A 20379-nucleotide genomic window follows, 5' to 3' on the forward strand; every position below is an offset into this window, starting at 1 on the left:
AAATCAGGAATGATTACATGTCTGTCGTCAAATAACAAAAACAGAACAGTCGCTGTGTAGACACTGAAACTTTGCAGACACTAACAGGGTCATGCAGTACATTTTGTCCACATAATATATCCTAATCATATGTCTTAATATATTGGATAAAATATTAAACTAACAATTTTTAAAGATGGAAAACAATAGTTTTCTTTTATCTCAATAACACAGTTAAGTCAGAATAGGTTGTGTTTTAAATCATTTAATCACTTTGGTATGAGTGGATGTTGTACTAGCTAAAAACTGGCAATATATTAAGAAATATTCCAGGTCTTTCTTAATTTTTTCCTTTCTATAAAATGTATATATATAAACAATATTTCTAAGCAATACGTTTTAATTTGAAAAAACAAATAAAAATAAATTATCAGTTTTTCAAATGCCCTCAGTACAACTTTCCATCCAGTTAGTCTTTTGTAATATCCATTTAACTAACTTAAATGAATCACTCTACAGAGAGTGAGTGCATTTTGGTGGAACGAAGCACCGGCAATGGATTTTACCCCCTAAAATTTCTTCAGGTTAACACCCTCATGTAAGCTAACTCTCAAATCATTCAGAATTTTATAAGCCAATTATTTTTTTAGCTGTGGCCCAATTCACATCAACTTATATCCTCTGAACGATTTGACAAATCAAAATTCTCTAATATTTGACGAATTGTCATGGGAGTCTCTAGATGATACATGTTAAATTTTGTGCGAATCAGACCATTGGTCTATGAGGAGTTTGGAAATATACGTTTTGTTTTGCTTGACTCGGGAAATCAGAGGAAAAAATAGTTTAGATTATAGCCCTTACAAAGATCAGGAGTCTGTGTGCATCTGAGTAGTGGCAAGGATTTGGGACCATCCTGCCAAATTTGGTGTCTCTAGGACTTACGCTTTTTGCTGCCCAGACATTTTTAGGGCAGAAGAAGGAAATCGTACGAATTCAATATGATTCCAGCACCTTCAGTGCTTGAATCCCATAAAAAGCTTCACCTTTTATAGAAATACTTATAAAAAAACATGTTCCTTTTTTTTTTTTTTTACATAAAGTTACAGAGTTCAAAATGTACTGCATAACAGGAATGACCCAACAGACAAAATATAGAGGAAAGAACACACACATCCACGACTCAAAAGACCTTTCTTTGACTTGCCTTCAATGCCATTGCTGATAAAGCCATTGATTTTCTTGTGCTCTGGAGTGGAACGCATGCAACCATTGGACTTTGTGTGAGAGTGTGTATGTGTGTGGTCTTGTGAAGCATGCTCGGTGTAGTGGGTTGCATTGGACTGTGTACTGGAGTGTATATACATGTGCTCAGGATAGAGGGGCGTGTTAGGTGGAGTCAGTATACAGGAAGAGTCTGTTGCTTGTGTTTGGTTGGCATAACGGATGCTTGTCCCGTTTCTGTAGTGAATGCTCTGTGGCAGTTTGTCTCTGGGTCGTTCCTCGGCACCAGCCCCCTCACCCTCCCCACGCAAAGGAGGTGCTGGGTGTGGACTGGTGTGAGGTTGAGGAGGGTCACGCTGAAGGACAGAAGTTTAATGTTAACATTAATAACAATGCTTACTGACACATTACCAATATCAGTATTTTATAACAGGCCAAGATAAACATGATTTCTAACATGTTAAGGGTACTGTAAAGTTAAAATCAGCCTCAAAAGAGCCACAGTCTAATTGTTAAAAAGTTTGTCACAGTCAAACACTTTAATTATTAATTTGAATAATTTACATGTTCACTCCATGCTGACATTTGGCCTGTATATGGATGAAATGTCTTGATGAGAGAAAGAATGTGTTCTTAAGAATAGGTAAATTCTCATTTTAAAGGCACAGTGGCACCCAATAAATATATTGGTTATACAAGCTGAATCTGAAAGCTGCCTTCGGAGGCTGTATACAGAGGCAGGAATTAAGGCACATCCAAATTCAGTGTTTGTGATACCTTCATCTGATCAGTTTTTGAAGGCAGCATAGATCCAGCCTTCGCTGACTTTGATATCCTAAAATGCTGTGCAACCGTTGATTGGTTGAAAGAATAAACATGGCGTCTCTAGTAATTAACTGATATACCTTTTTTTTTTTTTTCTAGGGAAAAATAATCATTATAGTTTCAAAATATTTGTTTGGTTATGTCTAAAACTCACTTGAAATAGTTTTAGGTCATTAGACGTGACATTATGTTGCCTTGGAAGGCTATGAAAGGTCAGCATTCTTACGAGATGCCTTCATATGCAAATTGATGCCTGTGAAGTCATTGACTGACTGGGCAGTGAGGCATCAAGGCATAAAGCCATGTTAACTATATGGACAGAATTTTTAAACTGCTCTATTTCTATGGTTAGGACCATATAAATTGATAGGACTGGTTGCCCTGCTATAAGAACTGAAACGAATATAGAATGATATACAAATATCTAAAAAAAAAATTATCTCATGATTTTCTGTAAAGCTGCTTTGAAATGAAGTATATTGTGAAAAGTGCTATACAAATAAATATAGCTTATATATAAAGTATATTTTGTAATAGGGATGTGCATTTTGGTCATTTTGACTGCTTGACTACTTGACATATAAACCAGCTTGTTGATTCCATCTGCGCCAGTGGCGATTTCTCAGGGTCAGCAAAGCCTTCTCTGCTGACGTAACATGCCTAATAAATTTTCTCATTGACCTTTTTGCCTATGTATTTTCAGTCGCTTTCCACTCCTAATTAATCTACAAATGAATAGCAAAAAACAAAAAAATGTATCCAATCAGAATTTATTCCTCGATGCTTACAAGTAAAGTGTGACAACTGTTTCACAAATCGCATGCCCGAAGCCATGCTCTTTAGCTCCATCCCATCAGGCCTTCAGAATTTCCACAGAATCCCCCAACAGTGTAAGTGAATAGGCATCTAAAGTCAGATTGTCAGATTCATCAGCCAATCAGATTGATTTATTTGTTCTTGTGGGTGTGGTCTTTAGGATATTTCCCAGTCCAGGCCTTCTAGCTGGCCTTGAGTGAGGCAATCACACTTTAAGTGATGTACATAATTTGAAATCAAACTTGCTGACAAGTCAGCTGTCATCACTGCTGTTATTGCTGTTGAGAAAGAGATCCTTATGGATTTAAAAACCTAAGATGTTCTGCATGATTAATTAAACAGGAAATGAGGGCTGATTTTCACTTCAAGCAAATTGGTAAGTGCTTTTTGCATTGTTATAGCAACATCGGGAGTTTTCTAAGTGTAAATTAGGCTGCTTGAGCATTCAGTGTTGGATCAAATTTTGAAAAGTAACCGTGTACCCTGACGAAACAAAATTTATTGCAAGCAAAATTTAAATCGCAAATATTATTAGAGAGCTTTTTCTTGGTATTAGACCTCCTTGGTTCTGGCTTTCATGCATGGACGTGTTTTTAATTGTCAATTGGTATTATTAGTTGAATGCCACGTAATGTATGATGTGCATACGGCATCTTATTAATTGTGAAACTGTGTTTTCTTAATGGCATGAATCGCACTGAAGGCCAATATTTAAAATGCATGGGCCGCGGCTTATCTGTGCTATATTTAATTAGAAGCTTATGTATATATGCATCATATATATATATATATATATATATCTTTGGCCATTGCAGCATGTCTTGCTGTTTTTTCAGTGTCTCTCACCATGAAGTTCATGTTTTTAAGACGGAATATTGAGTTCAACTTTAGTAAAATCGGCAATGTTGTTCCAGGCCCTCTATAGTTAAGTCTACTCATTAGCCGCATTTCCACTATCAGGCCAAATTAGGGTGTGCTAGTGCATGCCAGGGACAGTTGCATTCCCACTGTCACTTCCGTGGCTTCATCGCGCCTCCTCGGGGCTTATTCTGGGCCAACGTCCAAGTGCATTTTGCCCGCCGATTACCCTTGGACCAAACAAGGCCAAGTGGGGAGTGAGGCAGGGTCAATGTCAAAGGCAGAGTGGCAGAGTTTTGCCGAACTTGCCAGACTGTGTATCCAGTGCACAACGGTACAGGTTTGGGAAAAAAAAAATTGCTGGTACAGTATAAATCCATTTAAAATGCACAATGAACAAAGCAATGAAAGGACTTTCCATGGTTCAAGATCATGGACAGTGCACTGGGACATCGCCCCGCTGTTAGTGGAGAAACCACTCAGAACACCATGGCAGTTACAGTCAGTGAGTTGTCAACGCTAACTTATCTTGCTAGATAGCTAATGTTTAGAAATTATATAAACTATTATATATAACTAAGATATTCTAGATAACTAGATAACACAATATCTCAGCTTGAGCTTCCCTCTTGCCTATGAAATGGGTGGGGTGTGTGACGTTAACACCAGGGTGGTGTGTTAAGGGCAGGTTTTAGGGCAATGCTGCAAGACCCGATGGTGGGGAGCAGATCGTTTTTGGTCTCCCAGCTCGAGGTCCAAGGCTACTGGCCCCAGCTGGCTAGTTGATAGCCCTGGCTCACACTGGCCCAATAGTGGAAATGCGGATATTGAGTAGAGCGGGCATAGATATATGATGCATATATACATACATTTCTAATTAAATATAGCGCAGATGGAATCATCAAGAACATAGCTGGTTTATCTGTCAAGTAGTCAAGATGACCAAAATGCACACCCCTATTACAAACGTTTATAAATATATATATATATATATATATATATATATATATATATATATATATATATATATATATATATAAGCTATATTTATTTGTATAGCGCTTTTCACAATATACTTATTTCAAAGCAGCTTTACAGAAAATCATGAGATAATTTTTTTTTAGATATTTGTATATCATTCTGTATTCGTTTCAGTTCTTATTGCAGGGCAACCAGTCCTATCAATTTATATGGTCCTGACCATAGAAATAGAGCAGTTTAAAAATTCTGTCCATATAGTTAACATGGCTTTATGCCTTGATGCCTCACTGTCCAGTCAGTCAATGACTTCACAGTCATCAATTTGCATATGAAGGCATCTCGTAAGAATGCTGGCCTTTCTTAGCCTTCCAAGGCATCATAACGGCAGGAGGCGATGGCCATTCCCACTGCCGACCGCCAGGAGGTGGTGGCCATTCCTGCTGCCGACCGCCAGGAGGTGACGGCCGTTCCTGCTGTAGACCGCCAGGAGCTGCTAGTGTCCATGGCCACGGAGGCTGTTCTCCAGTCTCTGCCAATGCTCACGGCCACCGAGGCTGTTCTCCAGTCTCTGCCAGTGCTCACGGCCATGGAGTTTGTACCCCAGTCTCTGCCAGTGCCCACGGCCATGGAGGCCGTTCCCCTGTCTCAGCCTGTGCTCACAGGCACAGAGGCCGTTCCCCAGTCTTTGCCAGTGCTCACAGCCATGGAGGTCGTTCACCAGTCTCTGCAAGCGCTCATGGCCATGGAGGTCGTTCCCCAGCCTCTGTCAGCGCTCATGGCCACGGAGGTCGTTCCCCAGTCTCTGCCAGTGCTCGTGGCCATGGAGGCTGTTCCCCTGTCATAGCCTGTGCTCACACCCATGGAGGCCATTCCCTGTCACAGCCTGTGCTCATGGCCATGGAGGTCGTTCCACTGCCGCTACCAGTGCCCATGGCCACGGAGGCCATTCCCCTGTCACTGCCAATGCTTTTGGCCAAGGTAGTCATTTCCCTGGTTGATCCCGCTCCCGTCCTGAAGCTGTCTGTCCTTGCTCCCGTACCGGAGCCATCTATCCTCGCTCCCGTACCGGAGCCGTCTGTCCTCGCTCCCGTACCAGAGCCGTCTGTCCCTGCTGCTGTCCTGGAGCCGTCTGTCCCTGCTGCTGTCCTGGAGCCGTCTGTCCCCGCTGCTGTCCTGGAGCCGTCTGTCCCCGCTGCTGTCCTGGAGCCGTCTGTCCCCGCTGCTGTCCTGGAGCCGTCTGTCCTCGCTGCTGTCCTGGAGCCGTCTGTCCTCGCTCCTGTCCTGGAGCCGTCTGTCTTCGCCCCTGTCCTGGAGCCATCTGTCTTCGCCCCTGTCCTGGAGCCATCTGTCTTCGCTCCTGTCCTGGAGCCGTCTGTCCTCGCTCAAGACAAGCCTGCTGGCCCAGTCAAGTTACCAAGCCTAGCCAAGTCAAGTCACTTAGTCAAGCAACTAAGCATAGCCTAGATGTTCCACCATGGTCTATCCTGCCAATCCTATCCTGGACCATCCCACCAGCACCACCTTGGGCTGTCATGCGGGTTTTGCCCGCATCCTTCCTGCCGGCGCCACCCTGGTCCACACTGCCAGCACCACACTGGTCCGTCCCACCCTGGTCTGTTCTGCCCTTGTCCTTACCTTTGTTTTCTGATTGTTTGGATTTTTGTTTCTCTGTCTTGTCTGTTCTGTGATTTGTAGTACCCTGCTCCCTACCTGGACTAATTTCCTTGGCTGCTAGACCCCACTCCATCATCTGTCCTGCCGGCACCACCCTGTCTGTCCCGCCAGTCCTGCCCTGAACCATACCCTAGTTTTCTGTTTGATTGGACTATTGTTTCTTTTTCTTGTCTGTTCTGTGTGTTGTAGTGCCATCCACCTGTTTCCTCATCCTCCCTTCCCGTTGTCTGGTCTTTTGTCTAGTTTTGTCTTGTTCGTGGGATGCCTGGGAGTCATGATCCTGCCATTTTGGTCTGGTTTTATTCGTTATGTGGCAGGATTGTGACAGTTTCCTCCACCTCTCTCTCAGGCTGTCCATGTGCTTTTGTTTTCCTCCTTCCCCCGTGTTTCCCATGGGTGCTGCTCAGCAGCGCAATCAGCATTGTCATGGCAGCAATGATTCGCACTGCTTGTGATTATTGGCAGCACCTCCCCTTCGTCTTGTCTTCCCAATCAGATCGGTGTGTTATGTTCAGTCTACAGTTCCAGTTGTGTTGTTTGTATCATGTCCTGTCGGTTTGTTCTCAGTTCCTTTTGTCTTGTTGTTTTGTTTTTTTCTCCCTAGTGAGTGTTCTTGTTTCCTGCTTGATTTAGTTTTCCTTGCCAGTTTGTTTACAGTTCTATTTTTGTCTTATCTTTTATTTCTCCCTCGTTAAGAGTTTTGTTTGTATTTTTTTTTTCTTTGTTTCAATAAAACACCTTTCATTGCCATTCTGCATCCTGGGTCCTTTGTCAAATATATCGTGAAAAATGGGAACAAACAAATAAAAAAATCAAATAAGCCTCGCATAAACTTTAAACAGTGTTGCTTGTAGCTCTTTACTTTATTAATTTATTTATTGTTGCAAGACACTGCCAAACACATGGCCCATAATTTAGCCAGCAGTGATGCTTGTAACTACAGAGATAATATTGTAATCAGATTAAGAATGACTCTCATGTCTAGAATTTAAATCTCAGTGTTATAAAATACAGTCAATGAAGACCCAATGACTTTAAGGACTGTAGCACAGTTTTCTTTCTGTGTTGATGTATTGCCTATTGAAAGTCTTATCCTTAGTTTTAAAAGTAAACAGCCATGAACCATGAATTGCTGGGGGAAGGACATTCCCAATCTAGAGAGCATTTGATTGGACAAAAATATGTGTAGTGGAAGATGAGTCATCAGTATTTTTTTATCCATTTTCACAGAAGAGAAAATCTGTTTTAAATGTAAATCTGCCTAAAGTGAATTTTGTTAACGTTTAGGAGGACACTAGAAAATAGTTGGCCTACAAGCTAACACACATGGACTAAACGTCCATGCCTCATTTTGATTTCCTGGGGTATTCAAGGTACAAGTTCATATTTTGTAAAGAATGACTTGCAAAATCCAAATGCTGAGTACTATAAATATAAATGTTAAAGTTTTTCTTTTTATAAAAACAGTCAAGATAATTTGGAATGGGACTCTGAAATACTGTCCTTTGCCTACGCACACCCTTGTGTATGCTAGAAATCCATGTTACCTGGGCTTCCTGCCTATCTGAGCAGCCATTTGAAGGATGGGTCTTGGAGCGTAGACCCCACAGAAAGTGACGAACATAAAGTAGCTGCCGGTATATACTGTCCTCCACACAATCACTCTCCAGGTCCACCTTAAATCCAGCACTCGGCAGTACAATAGGAGGATGGTTCTCAAAACTTTCCAGTAGATCAACTATTGAAAAGACAATAATACTGACTAATATACATCTACATGTTCAAAGTCTCTGGATATGCTGTTAAACAAAAGCCAACTAACAAATGAACAAAGGAAGATACACAAACAATGTTAATGGCCTAAAGCATTTTCATAGTAATTGGCAGGTATTTTTCAAATGTTAAGACACTGGACACCCACTCACATGCCTACCTGTTCTGTAGATATAGGCTTCATCTTCACTGCTTGGTTGCCACATTGGGAGAGGACCCAGTTCAGCCATCAGCTGGTACTGTGTGAGGATTCTGTGTAGCTGGACAGGCTTCAGAGAGGGGTGTTCTGCACACAAAGCTTTCCAACTCATCTACAGACCAACACAAATGCAAGAAAAGAGCATTTAAGGATTTAGACTGATAATACAAACAGAAAGTCATTTCCACACATAGAAAGTGCAAATATATGCAGTGCAGCATACAGAGCGCAAAGTACACAACACATAATGTACATTTTAGATGTAAATTTAAATTAATAATAAGGGAAAGTTAATATTTTTTGAATGCTTTAAAGGAATTTAGCAGGTTTAATACAAGTTAAGCTCAATCGACTACTGTGATTACTGTAAGGCACTTAAAATAGTGAATGGGCCAGTCTATAAACGTTAAAATACACATTGTATCAAAAATATTGCCACAAGACATAAACATTCTACATGTTAACATGATTTTAGTCCGATAAAATCAGGGATTTACTGTTGTTACGGCATTTACCAGATTACAGGATTTTCTGCCGTTATGTCGTCATGACAACGAAGTTGCAATATTGGATATAACTTTACACAGATAAGGTTAGTAAGCAATCACAGTATTCGCAAAGTACATACAAACTATTTGCTTCACCTGTGAGAGTTGATGTGGGGGTGTGGCCAGGATGCTCACAGTGCTGCAGAACTTAGCAAAAAATTTCTGAGCGAGATGATTATGCCCCACCCCTTTAGCCCAGTCCAGTAGCATCTTCACACAAGCCTGGATCTGCAAGACCCGAGAACGCTGAAACCAACCCCGTGCAGGACCTACAAACACAATTACATATATTTGTCATGCTATGCAGTGTTGGGTAAGTTAACCAAAGTAATCCATTACAAGTTACTAATTACTTTTCAAACAACTGTAATCAGATTACTTTACTGACTACTTTATTGAAATTCAGTAACAGTAATCTGATTACACTACTTTTTGACTAAAGTCAAAATAGGATTACAGTAATTAATCTTACACCCAACACTGTTGCTAAGCATACACACAAGCACACTAAATCTTTTTCAGAATCATAGTATATAATGCTAGTAATAAAATATATTACCATTGGATTAACATCAATTATTAAACTTTCATACATAAATAGTCACCTAACATGCAGTCTTTATTGCAGTAAATGTCACTATTCACACATTGTGTGAGTGTAAGTGGATGTCTGTGTGTAAGACCAGCTCTGATCCTCTGTCTGTTATGACATAAAGAGGATTATGTGTGTCTGGAGAAATAATCTTCACCTGACCATGAGTAACATACACATGTACACACAAAAACGACATATGTCTCTTGCTCCCCTTTAAAAAAGTAAACTGGAGGTGGATTTACAACAGTGTGCAACACATTTCAGCCAATTATCAATTGCATTTAACATGCATTTAACTGTCAATTTGAAAATCCAGCCAAACTCCTCAACGACCACCAGTGAGCAGCATCCACACGGATGATGCGACAGCAGCCATAGTGCACCAGAACGCCCGCCACACACCAGCTGTTGGTGGAGAGCAGAGTTCAGTGATGTAGCCAATTCATATATAAATAGGGGATTATTAGGAAACCATGATGGAAATAGGCCAATGGGCAGATTTGGCAAGGACACTGGGATTACACCCCTACTCTTTTACGAGAAGTGCCCTGGGATTTTTATTGACCACAGAAAGTCAGGACCTCGGTTTAACATCTCATCTGAAAGATAGTGCTTTTTTTACAGTATAGTGTCCCCGTCACTATACTGGGGCATTAGAACCCACACAGACCATGGGGGAGCACCCTCTGCTGGCCTCACTAACGCCTCTTCCAGCAGCTACCGTAGTTTCCCCAGCAGGTCTCCCATGCAGGTACTGACCAGGCTCAACCCTACTTAGCTTCACTGGGTAACCAAGTGAGAGCTGCAGAGTGATTTGCTGCTTTTTAAAGGCTTTTCGGAAAATATTAACTTAACTTTTTCTACTCGTGATGAATTTCAAAATGTTTAAGGGTCATAATTTAAAAAATTGCCATCTTTGTATGTTTTAAACACCACGATGTACAGCAACAAGAGTAAGGCTGTATTCCTACTGTACTTTGGTACTTAACTTGAAATGTGGAAAGAAATATCAAACCTACAGCTCAATCCTTCAGTTTGTATGCAATTCTGTATAACATATTAACAGAATGTCTTACATCTACATCACCATTTGCATCTGCACCGATCCACCTTGGATCATATACAGTAAATGACACTGCAAATACAAAACTGAAGATTCTGAGGACTGAACATTTAATGGGATAGTTCACCCCCAAAACGGTGTCTTCATCTATTTTATGGAGGCTGACAGTTGCCAAACTCTTTTGTTGAATGGAAAAGAGCAACGCAGACATTCTGCTAAATAACTCCTTTTCTGTTCCACATAAAAACATGCAACATAAGGGTGAATAGATGATGACAGAATTTTTGTTTTTGAATGTGAACTATCCCTTTAAAAACTGATGCTAAGAGTTTTGAGGGTCTTCATTTAAAACACTAAACACTACAGAGTAAAATAAAAATATGCTCCATTTCATCAGTCTCCATCCTGATCTCTTTATCAATTCTTAATATATCTCCTTCACCTCGCTTGCTCTCGCCCATCTTCTTTCTATATCAATTCCTGACACACTATACCTGTGCCCTGGTGTTGCTATAGCAGCAGTGCCTGGGTACATGCTTAATGAAAATATATGACAGGTTATGTCAGCATGACTCTGAGTGTGTGCAATGTGTGAAAAATGACAAACTATAGACGTAAAAAGACTATAAAAGCACCAGCTAGAAAGAGAGGGTAAAAATGCTATAAAATGCATAAAGAAACAAATTTATTGTGTACAGGGCCCCAGAAGTATCTGGACAATTAAGCCACACTTAAAGGTATATTTAGTATATACACTCACTGAGCACTTTATTAAAAATACTATGGTCCAAATAAAGTGCCAGACGTGGTCTTCTGCTGTTGTAGCTCATCCGCTTCAAAGTTTGACATGTTTTGCATTCTGAGATGCTATTCTGCTCACTACAATTGTACAGAGGGGTTACCTGAGTTACCGTAGACTTTCTGTCAGCTCAAACCAGTCTGTTCATACCTCTCTCATCAACAAGGCGTTTCCGTCCACAGAACTGCCATTCACTGGATGTTTTTTTTTTTGTTCTTTTTTTTTTTTTGGCACCATTCTGAGTAAACTCTAGAGACCAGCAGTTACAGAAATACTCAAACCAGCCCATCTGGCACCAACAATAATGCCACGGTCAAAATCACTGACATTTTTCCCCATTCTGATGGTTGTTGTGAACATTAACTGAAGCTCCTGGCCTGTGTCTGTATGATTTTATGCATTGCACTGCTGCCACATGATTGGCTGATTAGGTAATCGCATGAATAAGTAGGTGTACAGGTGATCCTAATAAAGTGTCAGTGAGTTTATATTTACTCACCCTGGAAAAAAGATGCAATAAAAGTGAATGGTGACAGACAAACATTCTGCCTAACATCTCCTTTTGTGTTCCACAGAAGAAAGAAAACAGTGTCTTTCTAGCAGAGTAATCACAGATGTAGTTCATCACATTAACTATGGACATGTTCCACTAAGTTTGACAATAAAAATTGCTTTTATTTTGAACTGTATAGCTATTAAAAAAAACAAAAAAAAAACAACACATACACTGTATATATATATATATATATATATATATACAAGGACGGATTAAGAACTGAGAGGCCCATGGGCCAGTACACAGTGGAGGCCCCCCATGACATGACTACATTCACCTTTATGCGCTAGGCCTACAGGACGCTTGGCAGATTTGGCTGGATTTTTCAAATTGACGGAAGAAAAGTTTGGAGCAATGTCTTATAGAGCCAATTATATGTAATTTTTAATTATGAACCAATCCAAAATCATGCGTTGTTAATAGGGTTGTGCACGGTATTCAAATACCAAATTCTGTTATTCTGCACTTGTTTAGAGGTCTTCAACACGAACTGAGTTCAGCGGTACCCGACTGACCTTCAGGTTTTGGGCCAGTTTTGGGTCTGTTTTTCAAGTAGGCTATAGGACGAGTTACGGGCTGTTCACACGTGCGTCGAGGTCATGTAAACATGCACAGGACGGACTTCTTCGATCGCTGTGCTACAACTCACTGTAAAGTTTAAAAGAACTTTAATATTTATAGACGCATCTCAAGACACCTGTGTTCTGTTTCACCATTTGTAGAACTGCATCAAGCTTTTTCAGCGCTGGTGTCACAAATCGACATTCTGATGAAGTTCAGGTTGCAAAGAGGAATTAATGTGACTGTTACACGATTCCAGATTGTTTTTCAACTGGCAAAGTTTCAGCACTTGATAAACGGTGAGCCAGTGTATTGCTGAATATAATATAATGCAATATAATGCTGAATCATTTAAAAATCAAAGCATCCCAAAGAAGCCCTATTAACCGTAGCGTTCACTGCCTTATGGAAAGTGAAACTGCCCGGGCAAAATTACACATTTTCCATTGATTAAGAATAGGCCTTTGTTGCAGGCAGTGACAGAGATAAAAAAAAATTCAACTTTGATGTTTTTGATGAATTAATTTTATCATTTGAAGATCTATGTATTGTGCTATTTAGGCTCATAGCTCACTGTGCACTTTATTCCCTGCTAATCTGAGATTGTGTTTGATGAATCCATGGCAATAAACGTTCTTTATTCCCGAGTCCTGACTCCTGACAAATAACAGAATAACCATTTGTGGACTCTTGCGGTTAACCAAATATTACAAAGGGTTACCGTGCACATATTTAGGGTATTAAGGCACTTTCGCTTTATCATTAAACATTAAATGCATGCAGGACTTAAACATTTTAAAGTCCTCTATACTGTTGCACAAATTCTGTCACTTATTTGAATTTTAATCATCAGCTTTGTACACAACCTGGGTAAACTGCACCTTATCTTTGTGTTTGGAAGCGTTTTGTAAATCAGACGCTGTTCTCTGTAGTCCTTCAAATAAATGTGCAGCACCTGTGAGATGCAAACTCCATGAGTGAGCACTCTAGTGCCTGTGCTCGCGCTGCTGTAGTCCAGCAAGCATTTAGCCGAACAAATGGTATCTCTCATAAGGCTGACATTTACGTGGATTTATAATAAATGTCTCAAAATAAAGAAATAATTGATTTAGAGCACGTGGCCCTTTTATGTTTAGAGGCCCCTGGGCAATGGCCCAATCGGCTTGGTGGTTAATTCATCCCTGTATATATATATATATATATACATATAATGCAATGACATTCATGCATTTTTAAGTGTGGCTTAAGTGTCCAAATACTTTTTGGGGCCACTGTATATGCAGACAGACATGATTTGAGCTTGATCGCACCTTTATCGATGAGTTGATTGAAGAGAGAGACGTTGGTAAAGAAGAAGAGGTAGGAGAACATTTGACTCTGAATCTCTGAGTGAACCTGGTACTGCTGCAGCAGATCTGATGTAGTCTGAAACACACTCACCACCCTCCGCACAGCCTCCGGCATCACACACACAGCACACACACACACTCCCACCGCTTGTCGACACTGTTCCGATGAAGGCTCTGCCCCAAATGGGTTGCAGTCCAACAGGCCGGGCAACACAATGTACAAAGTCTAAGAAAAGTTAACAAAATCCATTTTTAAAGGTACAGTTCAGCCAAAAATTAAAATTCTGCCATTTGCTTACCGTTTTAATTATATTCAAACCTGTATGACTTTTTTTAATTATACAGAACACAAAATGAGATTTTTCATGAATATATTGGTCCGTCTTTTCGATATAATGGCGTATTTAAACAGCTCTTGAAACAGTGCAAAAGCACACATAGCCACTGTGCACAAGTATTTTTTGTGCACTCATGAACGTGCAACTGACATCAAGATTTTCACTGAAAAGTGATGGGATGTTCACATGGGAACTTGTACTGTCTTATGCCTTTAGAAGACTTGGAATATGATGCTTGCGTCGCATGAACTAATTTTATGATACATTTTTTAAGCTTTAAAGTGCGCCACTTGTATTGCAAAGACGGATATCCGAGGTATTCATTTACAGATCTCCTTTTGCATTCTGAATGAGTAAGAAAGTCATATGGGTTTGGAGCAACATGAGGGTGAGTAAATTATGACAAAAAAAAATCATTTTTGGAAGAACTATTCCTTAAAGCCATGAACAAATTTTTACAAATGTATGTAATGTGAAAAAGGGAAGAAAAAGAAGTAAGTAAGCAGCATCACTCACACTGAATAATTAATTCCCAGTAGTTCTGGTAACATCTTAAATGGGTGGCGCCACATATATAACTTAATCCTACCCTTTACCTTTACCTTAGTGATGTAGTAGACACACTGCTGAAAGGTGTACATGATCACTTCCTCTAGTATGGTCATGGCTTCTTCGTTTGCTGATATTGTTGCTGAGAGAAGTGATTCCTTGGATCCAGCTACAAGAAATATCAGGGGGAAAAAATCAAATTAGACTAAATGCATCAAGCCAGATAAAAAAAAATTTTCATCTGAAAATACATGTGGTATATTATAGAGATCTATTCCAAACTATAAGGGTTTAGGCTTTGTTTGGATCAGTTTTTCTATGTATAACTTTGGGTTTAGTCGGGTTAGGGTAATGAAATTTTCTCATTTTCCATGAGATGCGGTTTGAATGTTTTGCATGAATGAGATGCGAGTGGTGGCAGAGGAGGACGATTATCCAGCCCGATCTCATGAAAATTATGTGATCAAGGCAATATTTTTGCAAAACTAAATTACGTGCCTTACACGTTTGGCTGCAGTTTCCCAGTGAAATGTCCAGCAGGGGCGAGTGAAAGCGAGTGAAAAGGTGATGAGGTTTTTAAGATGAATATTAGATGGAGGTTTTAATGAGTAAAGAATACCTCCCTAACCTTAAACGTTAACCTAAACCTAACCGATAGTGTCAAAAAACAAAATGAGAAATGAAAAGCACATTTTCTGAAGCAACCGCATCATCTTGTGTTGCTTGTATGACACACTCTTCTCATGTTTCAGCTTGTGAGCTTGACTGGTCTTGAACTGCAGTCTTCCGAGTCCAAAGTCCAACATTCTATCAGTTAAGCTATTGTAGAAGCTATAGTGGCATTGTGTTAAGTGTGTAAATGTAGGTGGGTCTGTAATACAAGAGTTAAAATGTATGGTTTGTCAAATGATGCATTACAGTTAAAACATTTTTTATATCATAACATAGCAGTGTGTGAGTAATAGAGTGAAAAATAAGTGTTTACAAAGTCATAAGCAGCCATTGTATTCATGATTTGTGTGAAAGTTAATAAAACTTACAGTTGTGGTAGCACCTCTATAGTTAATTTCACCAGGAAACTATGGCAAAACGTAGAACGCGGCACATAAAATTCAGTTTTTAGTAATGTTCATTGTATGAGGACTAGGTTGCGATTATCAATGAACAACAAATAAAATTTCGGTCTGTTCCTCACTCAAAGATATCATATGGCTTTAGAAGACTTGAAATATAGAGCATGGTGCTTTTTGTCCAGTTTAGGCATATTACCTAACATCTCTTTTTGTGTTTCACAGAAGAGAGAAAATAATATGAGTGATATGGGGGTGAATAAATGATTACAAAATAATTTAAATTTCTAGATTAATTTTTTCTTCTAAATTTTTAGAGTGTATCTTTTGATATTTCGTACCTTTGTTGTCCATGAGCTCAATAGTCTGCATGTATGCGGGTGATTTCTGCTGAATAAAATACAGTATTTCGATGGCATTGGACATCCAGAAGAAAATGAACTGAAGATCGGGAACTAGGTCTGATATGCTGAGCAAAAACAGGGAGGCAGGATCCTGGCTGTATAACCATAAAGAAGCACACGCATTTCCATTTGATTCAATGGCTTGACTCAATGATAATCATTCAGAATTGGCGATGGCCTATTCAGCAACATATGACCTTTGAGTGTCACACATGCAAAGACACACAAGTGCATGCATTTGCACATGACAAGGTGGAACATGATACTTACTGCTGAGCTTGCTTCTGTGCCAGTTCCTTTGTCTTCTCCTACGAGACACACACATGGGCAATTAGCATCATCAAATTTTGAATAGCCTAATGTGGGAGGTATAATAGATATCTACCTTTTCAACCCCCCATTATTTCCCTAACCTTTCCTCTGTTGCTTTCCTTTTCTATTCTCTTGGTTAATATTCGGGCTGACGGTTGACCTTCTATAATTGGATTTTAATAATTCATGATTTTAATGACACAGTCATTAAATGATTCAGCATGGTTTCACATGTGCTGGATTAACGCAACATTCCAAAATTGCACATTTTATCTCATTTGTTAGTGTTTCAATCTATAAAAGTATATTAATTAGTCAACAAAGACAGTAGGCCATGTAAATTGGCTTACTGACAATCACAGCAGAGATTTGTCTTCGTTGATCATCTTTGTGCAAATGCTTTTGCTGTGCATTATGTAAATGGATTGAAGAAACACACTTTCTTTTAAAGCAATGTTTCTTCATTTAAAATGTGCTGCTTCCAAGAAAACTTTAAATTTTGCAGTATAACAATAGATATCGATGTCATTTTTACTGCTGGAGATGCAATTTGCGGTGTTAGCTGTTCCATCACTGTCTTCTCCCTTTTCAAAACAAAATCATTCTTTGTCACATGGAATCTACTAAAAAGTAAGGCTGCCTTCAAGACATTTCATAATTATTGAATGCACATGAATGCCACCATGATGTTGTAATTACTAATGGGAAACTTGGGATTATATTCAAGCCCAGAGTTGGGGGCAAGTTGATTAACAAATCATGGAGGAAGCAAATAATAAAGTTTCAATTGTAAATGATGACTATGCAATATCTTTTCTATAGATTCTGTGTATTGTTGATTAAGTATAGCAATAATACTTGCCAGAAAATACTAGTTATTTAGCCAGTTTAGAAGCGGACATGTTTGTGCGACAAAAATAGATTTCCCATCATTCTTTGTGGCTGTACGAGAATAATAAAACACAGAGATAAAGCATTATTTACACACCTTATGTACATTATTTGCTCTTTATTTTGATGCACTAGTACTAAAAAACCTTCCTGTCTTTTTTTGAGATGTGAAAAGGTCAGTATGAAATTGCTCAACATGTAAAAATTTTTCCAAATGAAATCATTTGAACACACAACACATTGGAACTGCAACTTCTGAACTTCTAAGTAGGCACTTTCAAGAAGGACTTGAAGACAGCTTAACAATAAGAAGGACCAGATGTGCTGTAGAAAATGTCATTTGTAAGATTACATTAAGTGGGCAAAAACAAGTCAGGCATTCAGCTCAAAGAAAACTAGTAAACAAAATCTTGCTTAAAGATCCTGTGAAATAAAAATTGGAATTTTGAGGCTTTTAGTCCATGTCTATTAGCTCTTAAGACATCTACGTACAGTTGTGCTCAAAAGTTTGCATACCCTGGCAGAAATTGTGAAATTTTGGCATTGATTTTGAAAATATGACTGATCATGCAAAGTTTTTAATTTAATTTAAGGATAGTGATCATATGAAGCCATTTATTATCACATAGTTGTTTGGCTCCTTTTTAAATCATAATGATAACAGAAATCACCCAAATGGCCCTGATCAAAAGTTTACATACCCTTGAATGTTTGGCCTTGTTACAGACACACAAGGTGACACACATAGGTTAAAATGGCAATTAAAGGTTAATTTCCCACACCTGTGGCTTTTTAAATTGCAATTAGTGCCTGTGTATAAATAGTCAATGAGTTTGTTAGCTCTCACGTGGATGCACTGAGCAGGCTAGATACTGAGCCTTGGGGAGCAGAAAAGAACTGTCAAAAGACCTGCGTAACAAGATAATGGAACTTTATAAAGATGGAAAAGGATATAAAAAGATATCCAAAGCCTTGAAAATACCAGTCAGTACTGTTCAATCACTTATTAAGAAGTGGAAAATTCGGGGATCTCTTGATACCAAGCCAAGGTCAGGTAGACCAAGAAAGATTTCAGCCACAACTGCCAGAAGAATTGTTCGGGATACAAAGAAAAACCCACAGGTAACCTCAGGAGAAATACAGGCTGCTCTGGAAAAAGATGGTGTGGTTGTTTCAAGGAGCACAATACGACGATACTTGAACAAAAATTAGCTGCATGGTCGAGTTGCCAGAAAGAAGCCTTTACTGCACCAATGCCACAAAAAAGCCCAGTTACAATAACTTGTACAACAACTTGACACGCCTCACAGCTTCTGGCACACAGTAATTTGGAGTGACGAGACCAAAATAGAGCTTTATGGGCACAACCATAAGCGCTATGTTTGGAGACGGGTCAACAAGGCCTATAGTGAAAAGAATACCATCCCCGCTGTGAAGCATGGTGGTGGCTCACTGATGTTTTGGGGGGGTGTGAGCTCTAAAGGCACGGGGAATCTTGTGAAAATTGATGGAAAGATGAATGCAGCATGTTATCAGAAAATACTGGCAGACAAAATATTTTCCAGCACAACAATGACCCTAAGCACAAGGCCAAGTTGACCCTCCAGTGGTTACAGCAGAAAAAGGTGAAGGTTCTGGAGTGGCCATCACAGTCTCCTGACCTTAATATCATCGAGCCACTCTGGGGAGATCTCAAACATGCGGTTCATGCAAGACGACCAAAGACTTTGCATGACCTGGAGGCATTTTGCCAAGACGAATGGGCAGCTATACCACCTGCAAGAATTTGGGGCCTCATAGACAACTATTACAAAAGACTGCACGCTGTCATTGATGCTAAAGGGGGCAATACACAGTATTAAAAACTAATGGTATGCAGAATTTTGAACAGGGGTCATTTAATTTTTTTCATTGTTGCCATGTTTTGTTTTATGATTTTGGCATTCTGTTATAACCTACAGTTGAATATGAATCCCATAAGAAATAAAAGAAATGTGTTTTGCCTGCTCACTCATGTTTTCTTTAAAAATGTTACAGATATTACCAATTCTCCAAGGGTATGCAAAATTTTGAGCACAACTGTATATGCTAGCAAACTCTTATGAAAATAACCTTGAGCATTTGAAACTTACAGTCTGGGAAAACAGATAGGAAATATGTCAACACAAGAAAGAAAACTGTGGTCATCACTGATTTCATGGGGTTTTTAAACATATCTAAACACAGACTGCAGTAATGACTATAATACTAACCCATGCTATGGTTTGAATCCTCTTGGCAATTTTCAGCAATAGTTTACCGAAGCTGCCAGGTGGAAATGTATTAGCTGAGTGCTTGATGCATAGACAAAGCAGATATGCTGGAGTCAGCTTGTGGTCATCACCACTCGGCTCAATAAGTGTCAGCACCCGGTTCACCAGCGCGTCCTCGTGAGCCCGCTCAAATTCCAGCACAAGCTTTCGTTTCTGTGAACATCGAACTGAAGCCTTCGAGCTGCGCCGAGACGCCACTGGCTCATGCAATACGGCCCCACACATACGACACGCCTCTCCCTTCTCAGGCACACCCCCCAACTCACCATCACAAAGTCTTGCAAGTGCCCGAAGTCGCGTTAGTGTTTGGGCAGGTAGAGGCTTTGCACTCAGTGGGTCTTTGTATAGGAAGATGTAATGAGCGCCAAAGGACAGTAAATCACCATGACGTAGTGGAGTGGGCCGCTCAATGCGCATGAAGTTAACCAGCACATTGCCATGGGCAACGGGTTCTAGAAGTAATCGCTGATCTGAGGAAGAGCGCCGTTGTGGAGCCCGACGTATTCGGCAGTGAAGTGGGAGTACATCTGGAGAGGACAGGCAGATATTCGGCCGTGCTGATGCTGTTTCCTGACCAACTGTGTGTTGCTCCTTGTTCAACAGGTAAACCAGGCAATCCTGACAACCAAGAATAAATCAAAGCAATAAACAAGCTGAAAACTATAGTTCAAGGAATCCTGCAAGAGAGGGAAGTAACTAAGTT

The 20379-nt window shown here is 39.8% G+C and overlaps 1 protein-coding gene across 4 annotated transcripts in view; it reads right to left on the bottom strand.

The window, feature by feature from the left end:
* The window catches only part of LOC127444347 (ras-associating and dilute domain-containing protein), a 37745-nt gene that overhangs the window by 5061 nt on the left and 12305 nt on the right, over nucleotides 1-20379 (bottom strand). For 3 of the 4 annotated variants that reach the window (XM_051703652.1, XM_051703650.1, XM_051703649.1), the window contains 9 exons: nucleotides 19617-20294; nucleotides 16432-16469; nucleotides 16099-16256; nucleotides 14741-14856; nucleotides 13762-14026; nucleotides 8974-9146; nucleotides 8291-8441; nucleotides 7905-8095; nucleotides 1187-1559 (listed from right to left, as the gene is read on the bottom strand). In XM_051703652.1, the coding sequence (XP_051559612.1) occupies nucleotides 1187-1559; nucleotides 7905-8095; nucleotides 8291-8441; nucleotides 8974-9146; nucleotides 13762-14026; nucleotides 14741-14856; nucleotides 16099-16256; nucleotides 16432-16469; nucleotides 19617-20294 (2143 nt within the window). Of the gene's footprint in view, nucleotides 1-1186; nucleotides 1560-7904; nucleotides 8096-8282; nucleotides 8442-8973; nucleotides 9147-13761; nucleotides 14027-14740; nucleotides 14857-16098; nucleotides 16257-16431; nucleotides 16470-19616; nucleotides 20295-20379 lie in introns of those variants that run through there. The other variant, XM_051703653.1, reaches the window with a different exon arrangement.

Source organism: Myxocyprinus asiaticus, chromosome 7, assembly GCF_019703515.2.
Source record: "Myxocyprinus asiaticus isolate MX2 ecotype Aquarium Trade chromosome 7, UBuf_Myxa_2, whole genome shotgun sequence".
NCBI classification, from domain to species: domain Eukaryota; kingdom Metazoa; phylum Chordata; class Actinopteri; order Cypriniformes; family Catostomidae; genus Myxocyprinus; species Myxocyprinus asiaticus.